This window comes from Stegodyphus dumicola, chromosome 6 (assembly GCF_044657685.1).
Source record: "Stegodyphus dumicola isolate Sdum_Otavi_A_Nest chromosome 6, ASM4465768v1".
NCBI lineage: Eukaryota > Metazoa > Arthropoda > Arachnida > Araneae > Eresidae > Stegodyphus > Stegodyphus dumicola.
In genome coordinates this window covers 153,559,941-153,582,512 of record NC_140773.1, presented here as the reverse complement: position 1 = coordinate 153,582,512, position 22,572 = coordinate 153,559,941, and the positions used below count along the sequence as shown (strand labels likewise).

The 22,572-nt window shown below is 32.1% G+C and overlaps 1 protein-coding gene across 7 annotated transcripts in view; it reads right to left on the bottom strand.

The window, feature by feature from the left end:
- The window catches only part of LOC118184470 (disks large 1 tumor suppressor protein-like), a 711,253-nt gene that overhangs the window by 3,924 nt on the left and 684,757 nt on the right, over window positions 1-22,572 (bottom strand). For 6 of the 7 annotated variants that reach the window (XM_085819058.1, XM_085819060.1, XM_085819061.1 and 3 more), the window contains 11 exons: window positions 16,980-17,082; window positions 15,954-16,130; window positions 15,010-15,082; window positions 12,333-12,429; window positions 11,586-11,606; window positions 6,662-6,706; window positions 6,026-6,076; window positions 5,487-5,588; window positions 5,140-5,312; window positions 1,461-1,570; window positions 1,281-1,372 (listed from right to left, as the gene is read on the bottom strand). In XM_085819058.1, coding sequence (XP_085675184.1) covers window positions 1,281-1,372; window positions 1,461-1,570; window positions 5,140-5,312; window positions 5,487-5,588; window positions 6,026-6,076; window positions 6,662-6,706; window positions 11,586-11,606; window positions 12,333-12,429; window positions 15,010-15,082; window positions 15,954-16,130; window positions 16,980-17,082 — 1,044 coding nt within the window. The remainder of the gene's footprint in view (window positions 1-1,280; window positions 1,373-1,460; window positions 1,571-5,139; window positions 5,313-5,486; window positions 5,589-6,025; window positions 6,077-6,661; window positions 6,707-11,585; window positions 11,607-12,332; window positions 12,430-15,009; window positions 15,083-15,953; window positions 16,131-16,979; window positions 17,083-22,572) is intronic. The other variant, XM_085819059.1, reaches the window with a different exon arrangement.

Genomic DNA, 22,572 nt, shown 5'->3' with positions numbered 1-22,572 from the left:
AAAGCGGTATTAATAGGCTATTGGTCGGTAGGCATTGGCGAAAAAAGCCAATTGGTCGGTAGGCGATAAAAAGCTGATTAATAGGCAATCGGTTGGTAAAGTGTTAAGTACCCTCATGTCACAAAGACATTGTACACTTGCAAACATTCAAACCTTCTCTGGGAGTCACTCTGAATTCCGACAGCTGGCATTCCAACAATTATACTAATCGAAACACAGTGTGCAAGTATATACAAGATTTAATAATATGGCAGAAGTATTCATTAAAAAATTGGCATAAACAAATTACCAAAATTAATGCAAATTATGAAATCTCAAATTTCTTATAAGCATTGTTCAGACCTTTTAATTCTGGATTATTAACCGGTTAGATCTGGATTATTAACCGGATAGATTCTGGATTATTAACCGGATAGATTTAATTTTCTGGTAACATCACTAGCTACCAAAGCAACATACCATTTTTTGATCAAGAAACAATCAAAGAAGTATCAGAATGTTGGTATTACTTAAAAAAAAATACGAAAACTTTAATCTTTTAATGATGCCCATTTTATAGAAAAATAAACATTTTTAGAGATTAGCATCAGTTTTGAAATGCATGAAGTTTTTTTAAGTAACAGAAACAATAAGGCACATTTACTTTATTTCTAAATTTAATTATTTCAGTCACCGATTAACTTGCCAATTTTTAAGAATAAATTTTTCATATCTCTTAGCCGAAATTAACACAATTTCAAACTAGGCTTAATTATATAACATATTTAATAATTTATCAGAGAAAGGAAATATTAAGTTGACTTATTTTCAATTCTAACAACAAGAAAAAGAAATTTTGCTAGTAAAACAACTCTAGTTGCATTTTGTAAACTACTTATCAACTGCCAGCCAATATCAAAAACATTCAAGCACTCCTCCTCCAATAGCTCATACGTTTTTATTCAAGTTCTAGCATTCAAAATTTTACAAATTTTTATATTTTGTCACCATCTAAGAAAAACCATGAGCAAAAAACTCTCCTGAATTACTCCTGAATGACTTTAAAGGTTGCTAATTTTAGATCTTTTGAGGTTTGAAGACATTATTTATATCTTTATAAAACAGATAAAAATATTTTAAGATTTTTAAACAATAATTTCTTTAAAAACTAACATTTGTATAAATCTTTCTGCTGTACTAGGTCAAATAAATAGTTTATTTCCATTTTAAAAAGTCTTCATTCAAAATGAATTACTTAGTGCCATGCATCAATAGATATACACATCAAAAAGGATAATTACCTGTAAAATATTCACCAAATTCTTGCTCTAACTTCAGAGCTCTTTCGTAGGCTTTCAAAGCAGACATTTCTGTCATGCGCTTATTCATTTCACTAAGAGAAAATTTATGAACAAAAATTATCACCTTATGCATTACAATATAAAGATGAGTAATTTTTATTTTTTAAGAATGCAACTTACATTACAGACTCTGCAGATTTAGGTTTTATAAGTATAGCAATGGGATGAAGACCAGCAACTTGAAGTCGTTTAATTGCATTTCCACTGACATCCAATATGCAATGCTTGCCCTGCCAAAAATACACTTGATTACCTTCAATGTTAAGTATGCATACAAAGAAAAATTACGTAATATTTTTGTTGAAAAGTGATCAGAGTTTATAGATGTAAAACATAATTCAGTTTTTAACAGATGTCTCGCTATCATTAACTAAGAGCCCCTTCCCCATTGAAATGTCTGATATGAACACTTAGCAGCACATACATCACTTCAAAAATCTGTGTGGCTGAAAATTTTATTCATTACAGATATTTAGTTTTATTTTCCAGTTACCTGTTACATACAGCTTCTGGTACTACATGAATTCACTAATCTTTGTCTCTACAAAAAATTTCATAAACCATATGTTCTTATAGCTATCCCTAAAAGCTAGACATTTATCTGAAATAACAGCACTGGTTAAACCAGGGAAGATTAGAGGCCTTGAAGTGCCCCCACATATGTTTACACTAACAAAGCCCATCCTTATTTCTATTTCTCTTCCCTTGGTTTAGCTGCAGCATACATTTTATGATAAACCAGCTATGAGAAATTTCTGTGCCTTTTATTTGGTCCTTAATAACTTTTTTGTTGTGCCCTCTCTTCCTGATCTCCTAAACATGAGCTTATTTCGATTAATGGTAAATCCAGCTCAGAGTTAGCCTCCTTAATGGCCATATGATGCTATACTTTCCCCTCAAAATCCAACCCATGTTATTGCTCAATTCAATTGTTAATGTTTTTTAATCCTTTAACAATTCTCATTAACAGGTAGCACTGCATTTCAGTGCATTTTTGGTACAATTTAATAGCAGCATGCTTTGAATAACCAGTTATAAGCTTTATAATTTCAAACATATATTAATACTAGCTTTACCCGCGGCTTTGCTCGCGTTGATGTCCTTAAATAAGTTTCAAATCCCCGTGAATTTTAAAAACACACTCCGTGTAAGATTTCCGTAAATACTGCCCTTCTCAATACTTATAGGCCTTGGATAGTTTGTATTTACGCCTAACCAAAGGGTTATTTTTAAAAATAAAGAACATTTGATTGCCTTAAAATGACAAAACAATAGTTGTTATCGCACACATTAAAATGTACAAAATATAAAATTGCAATTTTTCAAGCAACAATAACAGAAATATATGAAAACTGTATAGATCTCTTAAAAAATACAAAAAAAAAAAAAAAAAAAAAAAAAAAAACATTAAATATATCACAAAAGTCAAAATGTTGATAATAGGTTCAAGTAAGTTAATTAGAAATCAAGTTATTAATTTTTTAATGATTTTCCATGCGTAAAACCGTGAACTTGGACCTTTTCGCCAACCCAACTGTCGACCGGATACCAGCTCCCCCCTCCACTGCTTTCGGATCGCAGCCTGCCAACAAAGAGTTACTAGCAAGGAGTATTGTTTCATCTGCGATTCAGCTCGAAGTAATTAAGCGACAAAAACAGTTTTACCACCAATGTTCCTATCATTCAGAGTGCAACAAAAGTTAGAAATTTGGATAATTGGATCAAAATTTATAATTTTTATCACCAATTTATTGGACCCACACGGGAAGACTTAAGAAAAAGTACCTAATGTCGCTATTGAGTCTCGTTCAATTCAGAGTTTTTAATTAATATTTCAGCTGATTAAATTCATACAAAGATGAGAATGGTATTGATGGATTCTAACAAATTTTTGCAACCAGGGATTATGTGTCTCAAAATTCAACTAACCGCTGTTCCATAGATGTTTGTAAAACAATTAATTGGTGCCCAGCCAAATCCCTTTAATAGGTAAAAACCCAACAAAGTAAGTGAAAAATGTAATTTTTAATTAATATCTCAGCTAATTAAAGTCATATGCAGACATTTTATAGCCTATAACCTTTTCTAATATATCAAAAATATTTCTTGAAAATTTCATGATGATCGGTTAAGTAATTAAGGCGTGAAAGCGTAACAAACAACTCGCATTTATAATATCAGTAAGGTTGTTAAACATATTTTATTTCTGTAAATTGCAAGCTTTACATATTTCAACTAATTTTGATAAATGATCAGAAAATAATAAACAGTTTTAATTAAAAATTTATATAAAACACCACCTTCATTAACAAACTTTGTAAGTATACCAACAGCATAATGATAAAAAATAATAGAATCTCTGTTCATTCAGAAAGAAAAAGGTTTCATATAAAGGTGATCAATTTAATAGCCACTTTAAAAATTATATGATTTTTTATAGGATTAATCAAGATTTGCCTTTTAAAGGAATACAAAGAAGAGAATTTTTATTTCAAATATCATCTAAGAAGATTTTAGAAAAAAGGTTTCATAACTTCAAAAACATGTATAAAACTAGTATTTCATTACCTCCTAACCCCCCGCCAGAGAAGCATTTTAAAACATACAAAGGCCAATAAAATAGTTACATAGTCAATTTCATCAAAACTGCCTTTTTCTTGTTAATTTTGATTATAAGCATGTCCATTATCAGCATTAATACAATTTATAACATGGCTTTTCTTCTTCAAGTGCTTTACAATTTTTTCTTATATTGTTCAAAAGCTTGTAAATGTTCTGTTCATGTGCACTACAAATACACAGTTATGTGTATTTAAAGCTAAAATCGGGCCATTAATAAAGTAATGCTAGTTTTAAAATCAGTTCTATATAAAGAAAATATATATAGTTAAGTGATCTAAAAAAAATTTACGGAAGGGAAAATAAAAATTTGTCCAGTTATGAGTGGAAAAAGACCAAAACTTTTTTAAAGAGAATGCTTCATTTTCACAATAAATGTTAAATTGGGAGCCACTAAATTACAAATAACCTAAACAGAGTTAAATAAAGTTGAATATTTTTTAAATAGACTACCCAAACATTTGATTGTTTTTGTATGTAATTTCTCAATTCTCTTCAATCACTTATTTCCATCTAACAAATTAGCACATAATTTCTTTTCCATGAATGATGATTTTTAAAAGTGCAGGTCTCTTAATTTTCAAGGCTGTGCAGCATTTTAAAAGTGCTTAGCATTATGAAACAGCATTACTGAAGAATACCTCGATTAAAAATGCTAGCAATTTTCCTTTAACAGCTTAATTTTGCAAAGAGTAACCAACTTATTTGATAACCAAATGAAGTAACAGAATAGAGTTTATTTTTAAAACACTTTATAAACTAATATGCATTTCATATCATTTTATTAAATAATATGCATTTTAAATCATTTTATAAAATAATATGCATTTTTAATCATTCTATAAAACACCATCATTGATCTTAACAGTCAGATACAAAGTGGACTGAAAATCTCCAAAATACCATTCAAGAATTACATACATTGACAAAGTAAAACAATTTTAATGAGAAAATATAATACAAGGGTTGCACCATTCAGAATGGTATGTGTATCTAAGTCCCACCCCCACTTCTTTAAACAGAATATACAAAGGAATAAATTCATAGGCTCAAGCAGTTTGCAAAGTTACAGTATTTCAGCAGAATACTGTAATCCTAATGGTTTAACAATTAAACAGTTCATCAGTCAACATATGCATAGAAAGAATATCAACCAATATTTCAGTACAGTTTAACTCACCTTTTCAGCAACTTCTCTTACAGAAGCAACACTAGTGCCATATAAATTATCATTATACTGTCCAGCTTCAATGAACATATGATTCTGTATATCTCTTTCCATCTGCTCCCTTGAAGAGACAAAATGATAATCCCTTCCATCAACCTCATAGTCTCGTTTTGGGCGTGTAGTATCTGTAATGTTGAGAAAATTTATATATTTAAATACAACTGCTTAAAATTACATTTATTGAAAGCTGAAAAGCTATAAAATTAGACAATTCTTAAAATCTGAATAAACATAAAACTTAAATGTTGACCAGCAATACAATAAAAAGCATGCATTACATCTAAAGGAACACTACTTACGAGGAACGCAGCTGCCAAATTTGTCTGGATATTCTGATATTAGATCATCATTTATTCTGTCCTTTAGAGGTCCAAGTATAATTACTGGTCTGGCATAACTAACTGAAATTGGAAATAAGAATATAAACACAGTTTAAGATAAATATTCAGTTTGTTTTAAATAATTTTACAAGGCATGTACATTTATGACATCTTTAACAGCAGTTAGGCCCTACCTTTAAAAAAGTATTTAAGCATTAAAAATGCAAGGGTGGCAGAAAGCTTTATTCATTTATTTTTGGAATTTCAGTAAGATTCCCTTCACTTACTACACACCAGAAAATATCTTGAAAAAAGGCTTATTAGTTAACATAACTTGAGGCACAAAAATCTGGATCTAATTCCTTGGCATAGTTTCACACTTTTTAATTATATCTTAGATAAATATATGTATAAAAGATTATATTAAAATACTTGAAGAAAATACCATACAATACCTTGCAAAATTATTTTACTAAACAAGAAAAGAGCAGGTAATAAAAATATGAAGTAACACTTACTTTTTTCTTGAGTGACAGCTTCATAAGAAAGTATGGGCTCATCAGGTCCTCCTAGGAGATAAATCATTAAACAAACACAAGTTTTCTTTTAATATAAATGGATAAATACTATTACAGTATTAAATATCAACAAATACTAGCAAGAACAAGGGAAAAGTATGACCATTTAATTATTAAAAATCATTGGAATATAAATGAGTTCAATACACATTTAAGAGTACTATGAATAACTATGGCTGTAAAAATACAAGAAAACCGAATTCATTTATTTAAAAGTTAGCAAATATTAACAACATTTTGTTTCCTTAACTAAAATATAAAGTCGTAGAAATCATTTGCTGAAGATACATACATGCCCACTCAAGGTGCTTTTAAAAATTACAAAGGTAACTGCAAATTCAAAAAATGATAATCAGAATTTTAGTTTTGGGGGTTAAGGAAAATTAATAAAATGAGGATGTCCAACTGAATGTTAAATTTCAATAATTATGCAAACATCAATCCCATAATTTGCAGATGCTATTCAGCATAGTTATAAATAGAAAGATAAATGAGGTGAAAACAAAATACTACATATATTGATACAGCATATAAATTTTTTAAACAAATTACAATTTAATATTTTATTGAACTTACGGATACTTCCACCTTCACTATCACTGGCAGATATATTAGGAGCTTCTGCAATAAAAAATTCAGTTGCAATACAGACAGCAATTTAAAATATATGCATCAATGCAAAATATATATATATATATATTGTTACGAATTTGCTATTTAAAAAGCTAATGTTAGTTCATTTATAAATTAAATGGTTTTATTTCTCGCGCAGTGCAGCGCGTGACGAATATTAAAAGAAAGCTAAGCCGGAAAATTGAAAATACAAGAGCGCGTGCATTAAATAAATAAATATCTCTTTTTGATTTTGAGAAAGTACTGGAAAATTCTAGCGCGTGATTTTAAAATCTTATAAAAGGAGGAAAACATCTCAGTTCGTAGTTGCTTGCTTAGTTTGTTGTTGTTTAGAAAACTGCTCTTGTTGATTGTAGCGAATTCGCGGATTAGCGTTCTTTAGCTGTTTTGAATTACGTTCTATTGGATATTTGAGTAGTTAAAAGATAACTACTGTGAGATATTGTAATACTGCATGATAATTTGAGAAAATTTAAGCATTTTTGTTGTGATAATAATAAATTTTTGTTCATTTCTCATCGGACTTGTGCATTCATTTCATAACGAACCCGTACGCACGCAACAATTTTTGGTGTCAGAAGTGGGATTTGAATGCCAATAACAAGAGGGATGGAAGAACAATTGAGACAGCTCATTACTGCTTTCCAAGAAAAGATGGAAGCTGGCCAAACATCTTTTAAAGAAGAAATGAAATTGGGCCAGGAATCCCTCAGAGGAGAAATGAAATTGGGCCAGGAATCCGTTAAGGAAGAGATGAAATCTCTTAAAAATGAGATGAAAGCAGGTCAGGACGAAATGAAAAGAGAAATTACCTGCGTAATAGAAAATAAATTTGAGGCTATGGAAGGCAGAATAGACGCGGTTGAAACTAAAGTTGGACATATAGAAGAGAGAGTTTCTGCCGTCGAACAACAAATTGATGATAGGGTTTCTGCTGCCGTCGTCAAAGAAGTTGACAGCCTAAAGAAGTGCATAGCGACGGTAGGAAACAATTCTGCAGGTTTTAAATTTTTATCGATGCCTGCTCGTTCCGTTCTGAAACTATCTATATATGATGGGAAGACCTCCTGGCAGGTGTATAGGACACAATTTTCTATCATTGCGGATGCGAATGGATGGGATTCCCAAGCTAAGGCCTGTCATCTCGCCACTTCTCTGAGAGCAGACGCAGTGGATATCCTGCAGACGCTTCCCGAAAATCAAAGGCTAGATTTCGAAGCTCTATCCGGCGCTTTGGAGCTGCGCTTCGACGAGAAATGTTTAAAAGACTACAGCAGTCTCCAATTAAAATCTCGTCAACAGAAGCCTACCGAAACACTTCAGGAGCTCGCCGCGGATGTTGAAAGGCTGTCCCATCTCGCCTTTTCGGAATGCCCGACAGAAAGAAGGGAAATCCTGTCCTTACAATACTTTATCGATGGCATCCGAGATACTGAAATACAGAAAGCTCTTCGAATGGCAGATGTAAAGGACATAAAAAGCGCTCTGTTGTACGCCATGAAGTTCGAGGCAGCCCAGCAAGCAATTAGTAGAGATCGCTACCCAGTTAGAGCTGTGCGAGTCCATGAGCCAGTGGATCAACTGATGGCTCGTTTAGATGATTTAGCCGTCGAAGATTTGATACGGAGTAGGAGCGAGAAGAAAGTGGCTCTAAGGTGTTGGAGATGTGGTAGTGAAGGTCACCTAAGACGGAATTGCAGAACACCCCAGGGTACGGAATATAAAGCAGATGATTTTACCAGACAAGTCAGTGGCTTGAGACGGAACAGAAGTGAAAAGAAACTAATTCTAAAGTGCTGGAACTGCGGAGTTGAAGGCCACATACGAAGAAACTGCAGAACACCCCGAGGTACGGAAAATAAGACCATTTCCCAGCAACAACGCAGTAAACAAATTAGTGACCATATCGAGGAACGGAGGTTACCAGATAGTGAAAAACCTTGTTTTAAAGCTCTTAAAATTTATACAGTGAGTGGCAACAATAACGGACTGTCCATCAATGGGAATATCGATGGAGTTCCTTGCAGTATGATCATTGACACAGGAGCTAATGTTACCATCATTAGGAAAGATTTAGCTGAACAGTTTAAAGATAAACTTATTTGGACGCCATCCTGTGTTACCCTTCAGACTGCGTCTGGTGACAAGATCGACATAACTGGGAAGTTAAACGTAAACATCACGTTTGGAAGTGCCGCCTACCATCACACGGCATATGTGGCGGATATTACAGATTCATGCATACTCGGATTGGACTTTTTAAGGAAATACAATTTTTCCTTAGACTTGAAAAACAACAAACTGCTTTCAGGATCTGAAGACATGACTATCCATCCTAAGAAGGGATCCTCACCTGGAAATGCCGACGCTTTGTCCGAAAGAACCAGCTCGAGAAACAGCCGAAATCATGCTAGGGTCGAAAAGAAACACCAGACTACCAGCTATTCTCCATCTCAGATGCTCTTCGGTCGAGACCTTCGTCTGAATTGTGACCGCCTGTTTCATCGCCATACGGATGCGCCTTCATCGCCTGAGGAACACATCCAAGATGTCAAGGCCCGTTTTGAAGTGATGCACCGTTCCGCACGAAAGCGAGTGAACTTGGCGACGGAGAAAGTGAAGACCAGATACAACACGAGAGCTGCTGGACATAGATCCAACGAAGGAGACAAGGTGTGGTTGTGGAACCTGATTCGACGAAAAGGAGTCAGGCCTGATTTACAGTCACCTTGGGATGGTTCGCACACAATCCTAAACAGGCTAAATGACGTCATGGTTCGGATCCGTGAGTCTTCGAACTCTTACGACAGGTTAGCTCATTACTATGGCCATAGTACATAATGTAAATAATTGTAAATAGTATAAGACCATGGTCCATTTTGTTTTTAAATATGTATTTGATTTGATTTGTATTTAGTATTTGATTTGCATTTAGTGTTTGATTTGTATTTGATAGCATTTGATTTGTTTTACTTATTGCATTTATTGTTCATGTTGTTTATTATTGTAATGTAATGCTTATTAATGCATTTATGCCACAGTTGTAAGTTTAGCTTCCTGTCCAGGGATTGTACTGCCCGGGACATGCAGTCCTTGGGAAGGGGGCAGTGTTACGAATTTGCCATTTAAAAAGCTAATGTTAGTTCATTTATAAATTAAATGGTTTTATTTCTTGCGCAGTGCAGCGCGTGACGAATATTAAAAGAAAGCTAAGCCGGAAAATTGAAAATACAAGAGCGCGTGCATTAAATAAATAAATATCTCTTTTTGATTTCGAGAAAGTACTGGAAAATTCTAGCGCGTGATTTTAAAATCTTATAAAAGGAGGAAAACATCTCAGTTCGTAGTTGCTTGCTTAGTTTGTTGTTGTTTAGAAAACTGCTCTTTTTGATTGTAGCGAATTCGCGGATTAGCGTTCTTTAGCTGTTTTGAATTACATTCTATTGGATATTTGAGTAGTTAAAAGATAACTACTGTGAGATATTGTAATACTGCATGATAATTTGAGAAAATTTAAGCATTTTTGTTGTGATAATAATAAATTTTTGTTCATTTCTCATCGGACTTGTGCTTTCATTTCATAACGAACCCGTACGCACGCAACAATATATATATAAAAGACTAACATTTACAAAAATGTGCAAGTGCATTAAAATAACTTTCATTATATATAACGTTAGACAAATTATTTAATTTTATTGGCTCTCATAATACAGTTTCTGTTTCCATATGAATATTAATAATCAGCATTTCAGACTGATACTTGATGTCATATTGGATTTTTTTTTGTGCATGACTAAAATGCTTTAAAAAAGGGTCCAAAAGAAAATATTTTTGAGTTTTTTAAACTTTTGTTTAAGATTCTAAGAACTATAGAAATCTAATTTAAATTTATGTTAACTATAATAAAAATTCCTTGTGTTGCTTCAAATGTGAAAAAATAATTCTTACATGCTATAATATAAAACACCTAAATTAATCTATGCCAAATGATTTAACTTAATGCTTTATCTTACATAAACATTCCAGGCAATAATAATTTTTAAAGCTTAAATATTATCCACTCCAGATATAGCAAGCTAAAATCAACATTGTATACCAAAATCTGAACCACTTTGAAGTCAACTTCGTGTGAAAGCACAACACATTTTGCTTTCTGCTTCTTTTGCTAGCTAACCTGGTGTTTAGTTTGTCATCAAAATTATATCTAAAATTATAATGTTCATCAACTAGAAATGAAAGGAATATTTTAATCCAGAAATGTCTGTCAGGTTCTTCTACTTTGCACATCAACTTCTGACTTCTCAGTGCAAAGAGAGAACACCTCTTTTTAAAAAGAAATATGTAATTATACCTTTCAATAGTCTGCATCTACGCTACACTCAGTAAAATATTCCCTTTTACGTAAATGTAAGATTTCCTACATGAGAGAAATTTGGCTATTATGCATTATGAGAAAATAGCTAAAATATGTAAATAAGCAGTGTAAGTTTATTTCAGGATAATTTAGACCTGGGTTCTGGGGAGAAGGGCCTAGAACAGAAAAGGCTCTGTTCCTATTGTCAGAAAACTATTATTTTTTGAAGTTTTCAAGATCAAAGACACTAAATTGATACAGAGAACACTTTTAATCATGAGTTAACAAAAAAGAGACACAAATACAATGATGGCTGGAGAAAAATATTACAAAGTATCATGCACATATTTTATGACAGGTTTCATGCAAAACTATTTAAAATCAAAATAAGCACATATTATTTCATAACAGTTACCCTTTAGAATTATCCTTTTGGTGAAGAATATCATGCACATGCAAAAGACTTGAAAGTATAAGAAAGAATTTTAATTCAGCTCAAAATTAACTAACCTTTAGTAGGAGATCCATCTTCTAAAATTTTAGAAATATCTTTTATTAATAAAGTAATTTAAGATAGTAAATCTACAACTAACTAATAAATCGTTTTAATAATTAATTTTAGCCACACAGATACACACTTAATGATAAAAACCAGTTACACGAAAAACAGGAAATTTTAATACATTACTCCTAATATGAAGACGCACAAAAACTCTTGAATTCATGCAAATCACACAGTAGACAAAAATTGTTAGAAATAGAATAAAAAAACACTAAAGTAAAATGTATTAATGTAATAGATAAAAATTATATATAAAAATTCAAAACAAGCCAATGAAACACAAATTATAAATGCATAGAATAATTGTATATGTGTGAAGAACCATAAAAATATCAAATATAAATATGATTTAAAATAAATAAAGTTTTATAAAAAATTTATTCCAATTTTGTATTTAAAAATTATGCATTGCATTAAAAATAATTATCAAAGAATAAATTCCCATTACCAATTGTACAATCATGAATCTTAAGTTTGACAAAGACTCATTAAACAAGTAAATATTTGATATTTTATTGATAAAAAACATTCATTAAGAGCATTTATATGCAATTTATCATTTTAGTACATGAACTCATTTGAATGATTAGATTAGTTTGAAACAAAGTGAATTAAATAGATTTCATATTTCATATTAAAATATTATTCATATTCACATAAAAATTCATTTCATATTAAAAAATATTGAGACTTACGATCATTATCACTATCATCACCACTGTTTTCTTTGCTCTTCATAAAAGGGAACTTCCTTGAAAAGGAAAAATTTTTCTTTTTCCGCTCTAGTGTACTCTACATAAAAAGATGACAGATATACTGTTTAGGCTCATTTCATTACAGTAACAATAAGGGGTATTGCCTCAACTGGTGATCTACTGAATTATGTTAGTTAATCAGTTTTATACGAGATGACGCCATCTCTTTTTCAGACTATTTTATCTGTAAAAGCAATGTTTATGCTTATCATTTCTTTCACATGTAATTTTTCAGTTGAATTTGTGAAGAGTTTTTTAAATGTTGTCTTTGAATCTTTATTTACTCTCAAATAGAATTTTTTTTTTTTTTTTGTTTACATTACAAAGAGCAATAAGAACTTATCCTATATGGCCACAGTGTTTAATTTATCTCTCTTTTTTTAATACTCTGTTTACAACAAATTGTTTGTAAATAAGTTTTTTAATAAACTAATAAAAATACAGCAGTACATTCTTGACATAATCCATATCATTTAGGGGCTCTCTTTTAGTTATATTAATATCGAGTAATTCATTGACATATTTAAACCAGCTGATCAAATTTTAAAAAAATATTCCCCCTCTCCTTTTATTCACACACTGAATGTTTTCTTTTACGCAGCATAAAACGAAGCAAAAGAAATAAATATTTTGCAAAATGTAAAAAATATTAATATTAAATAATAAATCTGATTATGCAGATTTGAATAAAATAGCAGAAGGGAAAAAAAAGGGTAAAAACAACGATTTTAGTGGCGCCACCTATAAAACTACACAGTTAAATAAGGTAGATCACCTATTAAGACAGTACACAATAATGTAATGCAATTAACATACAGTAAATAGTAATAACACAATAAAAGTGAAAAAGTAATGCAATCTGAAAATTCTTCACAGAAACTGGATTTAAGAAGTTTTTGTAAAACTATCTGGTTAATTTTCTTGACATAACAGACAGAAATTTTGTTGATTTAAGTCACCTTTAAATTCAGAAATCATACATTTTTTAAGCAAATGACAAACTATTTTCAAGTGGAAGTGCACATACATATAAATGAATATAACTCCACTGTAGATGAAATACATACAAATAGAAAAGCACTGTCATATACAGTATCACATAACACACATGTAAACAATTATGTGTACATGCAAATACAGGGGTTGGACAAAAATATGGAAACACCTTTAAAAAAAAACATGTTTCTTTGCTTAATATGGTGTAGGAAACCCGTTGGCATCCAAAACAGCTTGCAGTCTTCTCGGAATGGATAAATACAGTTCCTGTATGTTTGCCAAGGGAATATTATACCATTCTTCCTGCAAAACGGTGGCAAGTTCAGATAACGATGTTGGCGGTGGATAACGAGAACGCACTTTCCGTTCCAATGTAGACCACAAAGGTTCGATAATATTCAGGTCTGGTGACTGTGGTGGCCAGGGGAGATGGGACAACTCATCCTCGTGCTCAGAAAACCAGTCCTGGACAATGTGAGCTGAGTGAACAGGGGCTTTGTCGTCTTGGAAGACACCATCATCATCGGGGAACAAAGTTTGTACCATGGGATGAACTTGATCGGCCAAAATGTTCACATAAGTCTTGGCAGTCATGTGCCCTGACACAGTTATCATGGGGCTAGCAGAGAACCACGATATAGCTGCCCAAACCATAACAGAACCCCCGCCATATTTCACTCTTGGCAACAAGCAGTCTGTATTATAAGCTTGAGATGGCGTTCTCCAGACATAAACTCTGCCAGAAGTGGGAAACAATGTGAAAGAAGACTCGTCAGACCATATTACTCGTTTCCACTGCTCTATAGTCTAGGCTTTATGACTTAAACACCACCTTTTCCTGTTACGGGCATTAGCATCACTGGTGAGTGGCTTCTCAATTGCAGCACAGCCAGCAATTCCCTGTTTATGAAGCTCCCTTCTAATTGTTTTGGTACTCACAGGGTTCGGTAACACAACATTCATTTCAGCAGTAACTTTTGCAGGTGTGGTCTTCTTATTTTTCGTCACAATTGCCCTTAATGATCGTCTGTCACGATCACTCAGGACACACTTTCGTCCGCGCTGTGATTTAGCAGATGATGTATTTCTGCTTTTCAAATATGCGGAATAAATCTTCGATACAGTACCTCTTGAAACACTAAACACCTCGGCTACCTTGCTTACGGAAGCACCTACCATTTTCGTCACAATTGTCCTTAATGATCGTCTGTCACGATCACTCAGGACACACTTTCGTCCGCGCTGTGATTTAGCAGATGATTTATTTCTGCTTTTCAAATATGCGGAATAAATCTTCGATACAGTACCTCTTGAAACACTAAACACCTCGGCTACCTTGCTTACGGAAGTACCTACCATACGTGCTCCAACAATTTGCCCACATTCGAAGTCTGTTAACTCTGACATAATGCAATGACAACCTCACATAACAGTACTCCGACAACAACTGAACTGTTTAGCACATTTACGAAGTTGTATAGGTGGCGTCAGTAGTCAAAAACGCCAGCGCCACCTACATATTTCATTAAAATCAATCTTTCCTTTTAAACATGCATTTCACAAGGTGTTTCTATATTTTTGTCCATCCACCATATATAATATATAAAAATTATTGACCTACCTTCCCATCTGAAAAACTATTCCTTCCTTGAAATTTAACAGACTTTAATCTAGCCTTTTCCCTTCTTTCAACTCTAAAAGGATAATAAAAACATTTGTAGTTTAATATGATTTCCAATTACATTGAAAACATGAAAGTACAGTAAAAGCTCATCTATCTGGTAAGCTCGGAAAATGCTGAATTCCAGATACATGAATGAGGGTATAAAAATCGCAATTAAAGTTAGGAAAATCAAATGCATGGGGAAAATATTTGCTCTAAAATTATAAATACAATCATATTATTTGTAACCAATTTAAATATCAAAAGCCTGCATTTAAAATTACCGTATATTCCAGCATATAACGCACACCTATAAATTTGAAACTACATTTTTTAACTTTTAGGTATATTCACAGTATAACGTGCACACTTTTGTTTCAGAAGAAACCTGAAAGATACACGTGCAATACTTTATCTTTTGAAGTCATTCATTCGAAGTTTTTTTTCAGGGTTTCGAACAATGGTATACTTAATTGACAAGCAATAAGGGGAACAATAAGTATGTAGAAAAAATCTTTGAGGGAGTACATAATTCAGCAGAGAGATTTCAAACTTCAAAACTTACGAAATCAAATTTCTAAAACTGTGTTGCGGCGTGAGGCTTATCCATCACTACTGTTTGCTAAATCACAGAGTTTGGTGACAATGTATACATGTTAATAGTATTACAATCTCTATAATGGACTTACAAATCTCTCATTTACAAAATTACTCAGCAGAAACTTTTTTTTGTAAAAATCTAAAATATTAAGGTTACTTCAACTCTCTGGTTAGTTGAATGGCAGATTGTTGGCCTTTTGCTGTACATCAATTTAAAAATGTCCTTCTCAGGTAGTCATCAAAAAAGAAAAAGATAACTCATCAGATATCACTGACTTATATAAGAATAAACAATGTTTTACCTCCTTTTACTTGGTATGATGCCCATTCCTTCCTCTTCTCCGTCTGATAAAACCTTTCTAGCTTGCCACCACTCGTCGTCACTTGCATTAGTTACATGAAGAACATCTCCAAAACCAAATGGAAGGCCACGACTTGGCAGTCCACTGTCTTTAGATGGATCATAATCAAATAATGCTCTGAAAAAGCAAAATATTGATCCACATTATGCAGTTGTTAATTTCAGCTCTCTATACTACCCAAAATACATAGTTTATCATCAGTATAACTAGCACTACATTTTTGAGCTTTTCATGAAAGTTTTAGGAACGAATTGTTAAGGAATCTCTAGTACAAAACAGCTATTCTTGAAGTATTCAAAAATGTAAGTGGTTCATACATGCATATATTATACAGACATTTAAAACAAAACTCTATTGATCATTACAGAACAGAACAAATCAGTTTCTAATAAATTTTAAACCCTTCAGCCAGTAAAATGTATAATTCAAACAGAATAATTAAATATATGGAAAATTGTTAAAAAAATTTCGCTTAACCAATACTATAAAATCACTGATAGTAATGAATCTTGCTGTTCCTTAAATGTTATAAGGCTGGTCTTCAATTGTAAACTATCCATCTATTCAATAATTAAATATTTTACATTTTTCTCCGTGCAATTGTAGATTGCAGTGCCACTGTAGAAAATCACATAATTCACATTCACAAAATGATTGAGCCACCCTATTTATTGCACATATTAATAAAGTGCCAAATAATTCCACATGTGCCAAGTAGTAACATGACATTTTCTACAGAAACAATTAAAAAGCATTTTATAACTTAAAAAAACATATATATATATACGAGTCTCAGGCGAATATAAATCTAAACAGATTAGCATTAATATTACAGTACACAAACTGATGCATAACTTTTTTTATGTCATACTTAACTTGCAAGGAAGAAAATTGAAGTTCAACCAGAGGAAATTTATATACACTATACTTATCAATACAGAGCTTTAGATAAAAACTTTCACGCACCTAACGTACAGCGATCTTTTTTGAGAAGTCCGTAAGCTGCCAGAAGTATTATTTAACATCTGCTCCCTGAGATCATGAATTTTTGCTTCAAACCGGTTGTATTCTAGAAAGGAAAAATAGATTATAAGCATTTATAAAAATAAGCAACTGCTGTCTTGTATTTCATGTACTTCAATCAATAAATAAAAGCCATAAAAATTTGTTGTGATCTTAAAAAGATATTCAATCTGATGTGGATACAAAATCTGATGCGAACACCACATTACTTCCTCATATGGCTTATTAAATTATACACACATTTTGATGCAATTCATTTAAACTTACTTCTTCAAAATATTCTAAATTAATTGATCCCTCAAGGCAAGTTAGAATTTGACATCAAAAATTCCGAATTCTGAAACTAAAAACTCTGGTCAATTTTTGTCCTATGGGAGTCAAATTTCATTTATTTTTATTTTTTCATAACCAGTGTAAAACTTTATAAAATGTAAGTTATAGGAACAGGGAGAATGCATTAAAAGTTAAATTCGTTATTTTCCCAATATATATATATATATATTTAATTTGACACTGCCAAAACGTGAATATATTTCGTCTTTATTTGCTTCACTTCATTTAAACTTACTTCCTATTATGGTTGAAATACGATACCCGAAATTTTTCGTGATTACAATAATTACTTCGCTTTGAGCAAGGAGATAAAAATTTAGGAAAAATATACCTCTTTATCCTATAAAATATTAAATAAAATTGCCTTAATTACTCACCGAAGCTAAATAGACATTTAAAGTCACTATAAAAATATTAAGATTAAAACAAGGTAAGTCTATAAACACCATGATGGGAAGCGTCATTATAAATCGCTAAAAGAACACAATCTTTAATCCAAGCAAGGTTATAAATATAACACATTAAACAAGCTAAGTGCACGAAAAAGTCCAGACTGAAAGACTTGGAGAAAGTTACTCAATGATAAATATGTCCTTCTCTTATCTAAAAATGATGCGCGCTTCAAAGGTCAACAATGTATTTGATACCCCCACTTTTTCAGGAAGGTAATACGAAATTATGAAATAGTTACAAAAAGTTCTATTTCCTTGCAAGTAACAGCGATAGAATAAGAGAAAGTTATTTTGAATCATCTGGTTTGTTTGATTCTGGCAAAGCATGCAAGAGCTCTCAACCTAAGGAAAATGATGCCTTCGAGGAGGATTTTTTAAGTGCACTGCATTAAAAGTAAATTAAATAAACACATGTAATTTGTTTCGCCACGAAATTATCAAATAATCAATTACTTAGATAACAAAACTTGCAATAAGTGATAAAATACGAATGAATTCTACAGGAAGGAGTTCCTCGGATAAACCAATGAAAAATAATAATGATAAAAAATTAGTAATACGTATCATAACAGAAAACGATAAATACCAAAACAATAAGCAAGTAGCGTTTTTGAATGAATAAATTATTTCGACTGCACATGCTATCTATCTATCGATAAAAATTATGCACTTGGAATTGCAGAAAATATTAGCGTTTGCTAATCCAATTCACCACAAAAAGTTGAATTATAGAAAAATAACCAGTTAGACTTCGCGCTGATCCAAAAAAGAACGATTCCAAATAAATATATATGCGAGAGTCCAAAAATCCATTTAATTTCACAGTAAGAATTTAGATAGCCGGCTAATTTTCCTCAAATTATTGAACACTTTTCAACATAATCATCGCCATGCATTTCTTCAGCCATTGAATGTCGCTCTGAAATTCATTCTTCTTCCTTTTAGCAGCTCCCGAATGGCACTGATGATGCCCTTCCGGTGTTCACAATTTTTTCGAGTCGTTGCGACTCTAATTTTCTATACAGAAAGAAATCAGATGAATCGGGAAAATAAAAGCATAAACCATGCTGATTCTATAGACCGAAAGGACAAAAACATCACCTTGATCATCTGATCAATGGTTTCAACCTCCGAAGAAATGCATAAATGATTTTGAAATATGACGATTATCCAAATTTTCAAAGGACGATTACTAGGATAAATGGGCTTCTGAATTATTACTGCGAAATAAATGGTTACCTGAATCCGCACACACACACTTTCTTCCATTACGATGGGGGAAAAAATAGTTATGAAGTTAATCGATTAATACAAAGTAACTTGAGAACTACATACATTACATATGTGGATGGATGCCTTTGTGGAAGACTTATGGCTCATATCTGCCTTGCGCGTGAAGAAAACTAATAAAATACCCATGCAGTCAACCCGTTCCGTCGGGATTTGGAGCCCGGCTTGAACTATTGAGTTACAACAGAAAGACATTAATATTAAATAAATCACATTAGTTTCAATCACCGAGCCACGATCATCTTCCAATGAGAGAAATAATCATGGTAAAAAAAATATGAAGTGAATTAATTAACTCTAAACCATCAGGAAAATGCGAGACACAACATCACTTTAAAGGCGCAGAGGCAACTTCTGTTTCCTCATTAAAATTAAGATAAAATTGCAATATATGCGAAATCATTATGTATATGCGACAGTACACCTATCATTATGAAAATACATTCTTTGATCTCGCTGGTGCTGCAGAAGTAGGTTTAAACCCTGCATACAAACACGGTGCCCTGGAAGGGCTTTGGCATTAAAGCATTTCAGAATTAACTGTCTTATGTCGGAAAAGCATCAATAATGCATAATGATACCAAACAGAATAACTGTTCGTTATAATCCTGAACTTCTCAAAATCTAAAACCTTTTCACATCATCGAACAGAGTGTGAGAGGGAAAACACATTCAGACAAGATTCAGTAACGGATACTGTACTTGTAGAAGCATCAGAAGAGCTGTTTTAAAAGAACATCTTTACATCTTGATTCACATGTTTTTAGACTGAACAGAAGGACGTACAGAAAGAAATAAACCATAAATAGCACTTAAATACGAACTGATGCCTGCGATTTTCGTGGGTTGTAACTTCCGATAGTGAAACCTCTTTGTTTCCGTTGGTGATAACCTACTGTAACGTCTTAGCGTTGCTACGCTACCAAACTTAACTATCGAGTGGGAAATGTTAAAGTACTCCTGCTTAAAAAGATGCTCGCTTGAAGATGTGCTGAAGATTCTCGAGCTGGAAATGTTTTAGTTTTTGTAATTTTGAAAAATAAAAAGTTTGATGTTTGACCAAAATGGTAAATTTCATTTAAACATTTCACTACACTGTCAATAAATATTTGAATTACTGCTGCGTAATCATAGTCATTATCTGTCACCTGCGTATTGAATTTTGTTGTTTGCTTTTCCTTGAACTTTTTTTCTTTACAAATTTTTGATTTTATATCTCTAGGATTATGCAATTTGTGAAAACAGAAGCTATCCTCTTTGTTCAAGACTACGTTATTACGGTGAACTAATTCCCACACAATGAACTTCACGTACATTGTTAGTATATAATACTGATAAGCGCAGATAAACTATAAAAAAATAGAGGAATTTGTGTGAGGGAAGTAGAAACACCCAAGATAATTTTTGTCACTGTTGACCCACAACGAAACTACAACAAAACTAACGTTTATCTGAATGCGATACATGAAGTTATGGTAAACATGTCTACTAGCAAATTATACAATTTATGTATACCAACTATACATAAATATATGCTCGCAACATATCTACTAGCAAATTATCAATAATGGCATCAATACGGCCGGCTCCAGAGCGTATTTTTGCCGCCCGGATAGCACCGGCACTGGGCATCACTTACATGTAACAGCTATAAGTATCCTTTAGATAAATTACTGGTTAAATTATATATTTTGAAGACCAATTTTTTTAAGGAATCCTTTGATAAAATATTTTCCCCTTCTCATGCTTATGAAACAGATAGGAAGCATTAGGAAATAATTGTACATTATGTGATTATTTGTACTATATTTTTTGTTCTTTTAAATTTTCATGAGTTTTTTTTTTTCAACAAATTCCTTCAATAACAATTCCAAAACAATAAAAAGGGCTTTGAGTTTTAAACTTAAATAATATGTATTTTTTTATTATTATTATTTACTTATTTATTTCCATTTTAACATTCTAGTCACTGTTGACCCACAGCGAACAGTAAAACTAACATTTATTTGAATGCAATACAAGAATTTATGGTAAACATGAGCATCGGCAGATATAATACAAGCACCGCATACTTTATTCTAGAAAGAAATATTTATGTAAGATCTTGCTGTAATTGAATATAAACACTTCTATATATTATAATTAAGATGCCGCAGTTAATTTAAAATGCATTCAGTTCAACTTACTCTTTCCCAAATTTTTAAAATTCACTTGTAATATTCTCTGAAACAAACCGATACTTTGTAATAAAAGTCAAAATGAGTCTAAAAATTAGTTTCCAGAGCAGAGTTTGGACTAAGAAAATCGTTCCTAAATCAATAAAGTTAATTTGATAGAACAGTATATACGAAACAAATAACCCATTATAAAGCTACATTACCAATCAGCTGCAACGCGCATAGACATAGGAGCTTAAAAAGAAACACAAAGCAGTAACTGAAGTAGTACAGGCGTCAAACCAGCAGCAGTCACGAAAGACCTGAAAGCTTACAATGCGCTACAGAGGAAGTAATTATAAACCAAATGTTCTATTGAAAGCCTTTTTTTTTTTTAACGGCAGTAAAAATAGGCGGTCTCCATAAATAGCGAGGACAAAACATTTTCAGATGCAGCTACAAAACAATCTACATATACTAATACTTCGACAGTTATAAATCGAAAAAATTTCATGGCATTCTAGCCTATGAAAAATATTACTAAGTATGTACTAAAATTATAAATTATTTTTACATTTTATCCAGTGTTTCTATCTAAAATGACAGACAGGATACCAGAAAAACTTAAGATTAATATTATTTTTTTAAGATTCCATGTTATATTTCTTCGCTATTTCGGTTGAGTGATCGGACGTTTAGTGTATTTAGTGTTCTCTAATTTTATTCACGACTCGGATGTTACTCCTCTTCCTGTTTGTAAGTTTAGTTCCTATTTTGTTTGCACAAATTTAGAAGTAAATATTTTATGCGAAATTCAGGCACTGCAGCTTTATCTTTCATCTCGAAGCACAATTAGCGGTGCTTAGGAAATTATTTGCAAGTATCTCTCAAAACTAAGAACAGTCTAAAATTGAGCAAGCGCACTTTCTATGGGTAAATGGCTCAGGCTGCGAAATGTTAAAACAGGATGTCAAACGCCATGATTAATTATTTTCAGTATAATGACCGTGTTCAGAATGAAGAATTGCTTACTTATTTTTAAACCATAAAAATTAATAATTAACGAAGATTTCACAAATTTTTGGCAACGATAACAATTTAAGCACATTTCTAGTGCGCAATTCGCAAAGTATAAAACCAGTAACAGAGACGTAAAAATTTATCTTTTTTTTTTTTTTTTTTTTTTTTTTTGTTTTGTTTGTTTGTTTGTTGTTGCTGCCATTGAAATTCTGTAAAGAAGCAACTAAAGATGCCGTTACGACGATATCGAAGACCTTACAGTCAACTAAACGACTTCGAACGTGG